Below are 2083 nucleotides of genomic sequence, written 5' to 3'. Positions count from 1 at the left end.
TATAACCCCCCCCCAACCCAACTGCATTAAACCGTAGTCCTCCAAAGTTTTCGGTAAAAATGGGCGTAACTGCCTTTTAGCCTCATTTCTGCTTCATTTACATGTTATCGTACCGTACTTTGACAAAATAGCAATATTATGTCAATGTGAAAACATAATAAAAGGCATAATTTGCTTGGTAGACTATCATACCGAGCTTTATCAGACATGCAACATTTAAGATAGCAGTATTATCACTGTTTATTTCGGTTACTAGTAGATCTAGTTCATTTTGAAAAGCAACGTTTTTTTTATGATCAGTTCTACTTAACAACATTTTCTTTTGTGTTATAAATTCTTTTCGGAGAGCCACTTTCCTGACAACCTTTTGGAAGCAATTATTTCGTACACCATACGTACTGTGTCGGTGACACTCTTCTTTTCAGGCTACATGTACCACTTTTGATTTTTTCAAGAACTTATCTGTTCAAATTGATGTTGTGTCACGTTATGAGACAACATGATTCGGTTCTTTTTCTCTTATCGTTTAAATGGATAATTTTTGCTTTTAAGTTCAAAATCTCTTGAGATTGAGATATTTGCATTCCTTTGAGTTCATTGTATGTTTAGTAGCCTGTTTACTCTAAGATAAGGTAAAACATTTCCTGCTGTATTGTTGAATGCCTATAGCTTCCTTTAGAGTGTGCATGTTAGTGTGTATGTATGTATATGTGTGTGTGTGTGAGTGAGTGTTTGTGTGTGTGTGTGTGTGTGTGTGTGTGTGTGTGTGTGTGTGTGTGCGTGTGTTTGTGTGTATGCGTTCGTGCGTGCGACCGTGTGTGTTTCAGAGGTGGGGGTAGGGGTGGTGTTATTAACCCCATCCGTACCCCCTGGGGTTATTTTGTACCCCCAGGGTACTATTCTTCTCTTAGAATATTTCCAGTGCGAAAACCTCTTTGAAACTTCCTGTATTTCTCAGAAAATCATTTTGACAGATTACTATGCAAAGCGTACGAGTCGGATTAACGAGTAAATTTCCTCTTTGGAAAGTGTATAGTCTTATACTTTGTTTCTATAATTTGTATCTTGACAGTGACCAATCAGTTGTAATATATTTTTTTCTAGTTTGCAAAGCGTCATTTATTGTCGTTAAGGATATCCTAGTCACTCAGCCCAAATACGTTGTATTTAAACAATCTACATTCTCCATACTCGAATTTCCAGTATTAATGTGTAGCTTACTTTTTAAAAAATAAAAAATCTCGTATCTTTTTTTTCTGTTTTTTATTGGGAGAGAGAGAGAGAGAGAGAGAGAGAGAGAGAGAGAGAAGCCAAAAAAGAGAACAAGAGCGTATAAATAGTATAATACACTTTATCTTTAAAGCATTCTATTTTAATAACTTCTTCTCAAGACATGGAGCAGCCAGGTTCAGAAAACAACACCGGGCCCTCCCCATCTCCGCCCGAGCGCCAGCACCATCACCATCACCATCATCATCACCACCACCACCAACACCTGGACAGATACACCGGCAAGGGCAGTGAGGCCACAGGCAAGAGAGTGGTCATCGGGGTGGACGGCAGCGAACACTCCAACTACGCTTGTGATTGTGAGTCGATACTCTTTTTACTAGTAACATGTATAACTTTAATTGAGCTAATTTTACTGTCTGAATACATCTAATGATTTTTAGAAGAAGATTAAATACGAGAAACACTTTAGATCTTTATTATGGTTGTCAGTTACTTACTGGCTTTGCTACTTGCAGAAGCAGAAATTACTGTTTCGAATGTAGATGTAACGTCATACATATGACTATGACACAAAATAGGATAAGCACAGGACTTGAGTAAAGAACCAATAAAACGAACTACCCCCCCCCCCCCAAACATGATTGAGTCAAACACGTCACCCTACTTTGGGATTGCAGTATTCAGTTATGCTGTACTTCGACCCACGTTTGCTTTTTGTAAGACCTCTCAAAATGTTTGTATTACATTTTTATAAGTTATTTTTCCTGGTGTGTTTTTGATTGGACACAGTGGAAATGGGTTTACCAAAAGAAACGCAAACCCGTGGTAGTAGCAAACCCCCCCCAACCCC

General features: G+C 38.4%; 1 protein-coding gene across 1 annotated transcript in view; it reads left to right on the top strand.

Moving 5' to 3' along the window:
- Positions 1-1470: 1470 nt before the first annotated feature.
- Positions 1471-2083, top strand: part of LOC101856269 (universal stress protein PHOS32) — a gene marked incomplete at its 5' end in the record, with an annotated part of 9079 nt that continues 8466 nt past the window's right edge. Inside the window, 1 exon segment of the mRNA XM_013083542.1 lies at positions 1471-1589. Within this exon segment, the coding sequence (XP_012938996.1) occupies positions 1471-1589 (119 nt within the window).

This window comes from Aplysia californica, unplaced genomic scaffold (assembly GCF_000002075.1).
Source record: "Aplysia californica isolate F4 #8 unplaced genomic scaffold, AplCal3.0 scaffold00240, whole genome shotgun sequence".
In the NCBI taxonomy this organism is placed as follows: Eukaryota; Metazoa; Mollusca; class Gastropoda; order Aplysiida; family Aplysiidae; genus Aplysia; species Aplysia californica.
The sequence above is the reverse complement of the archived record's forward strand: the minus strand, read 5'-3'. Positions and strand labels throughout refer to the sequence as shown.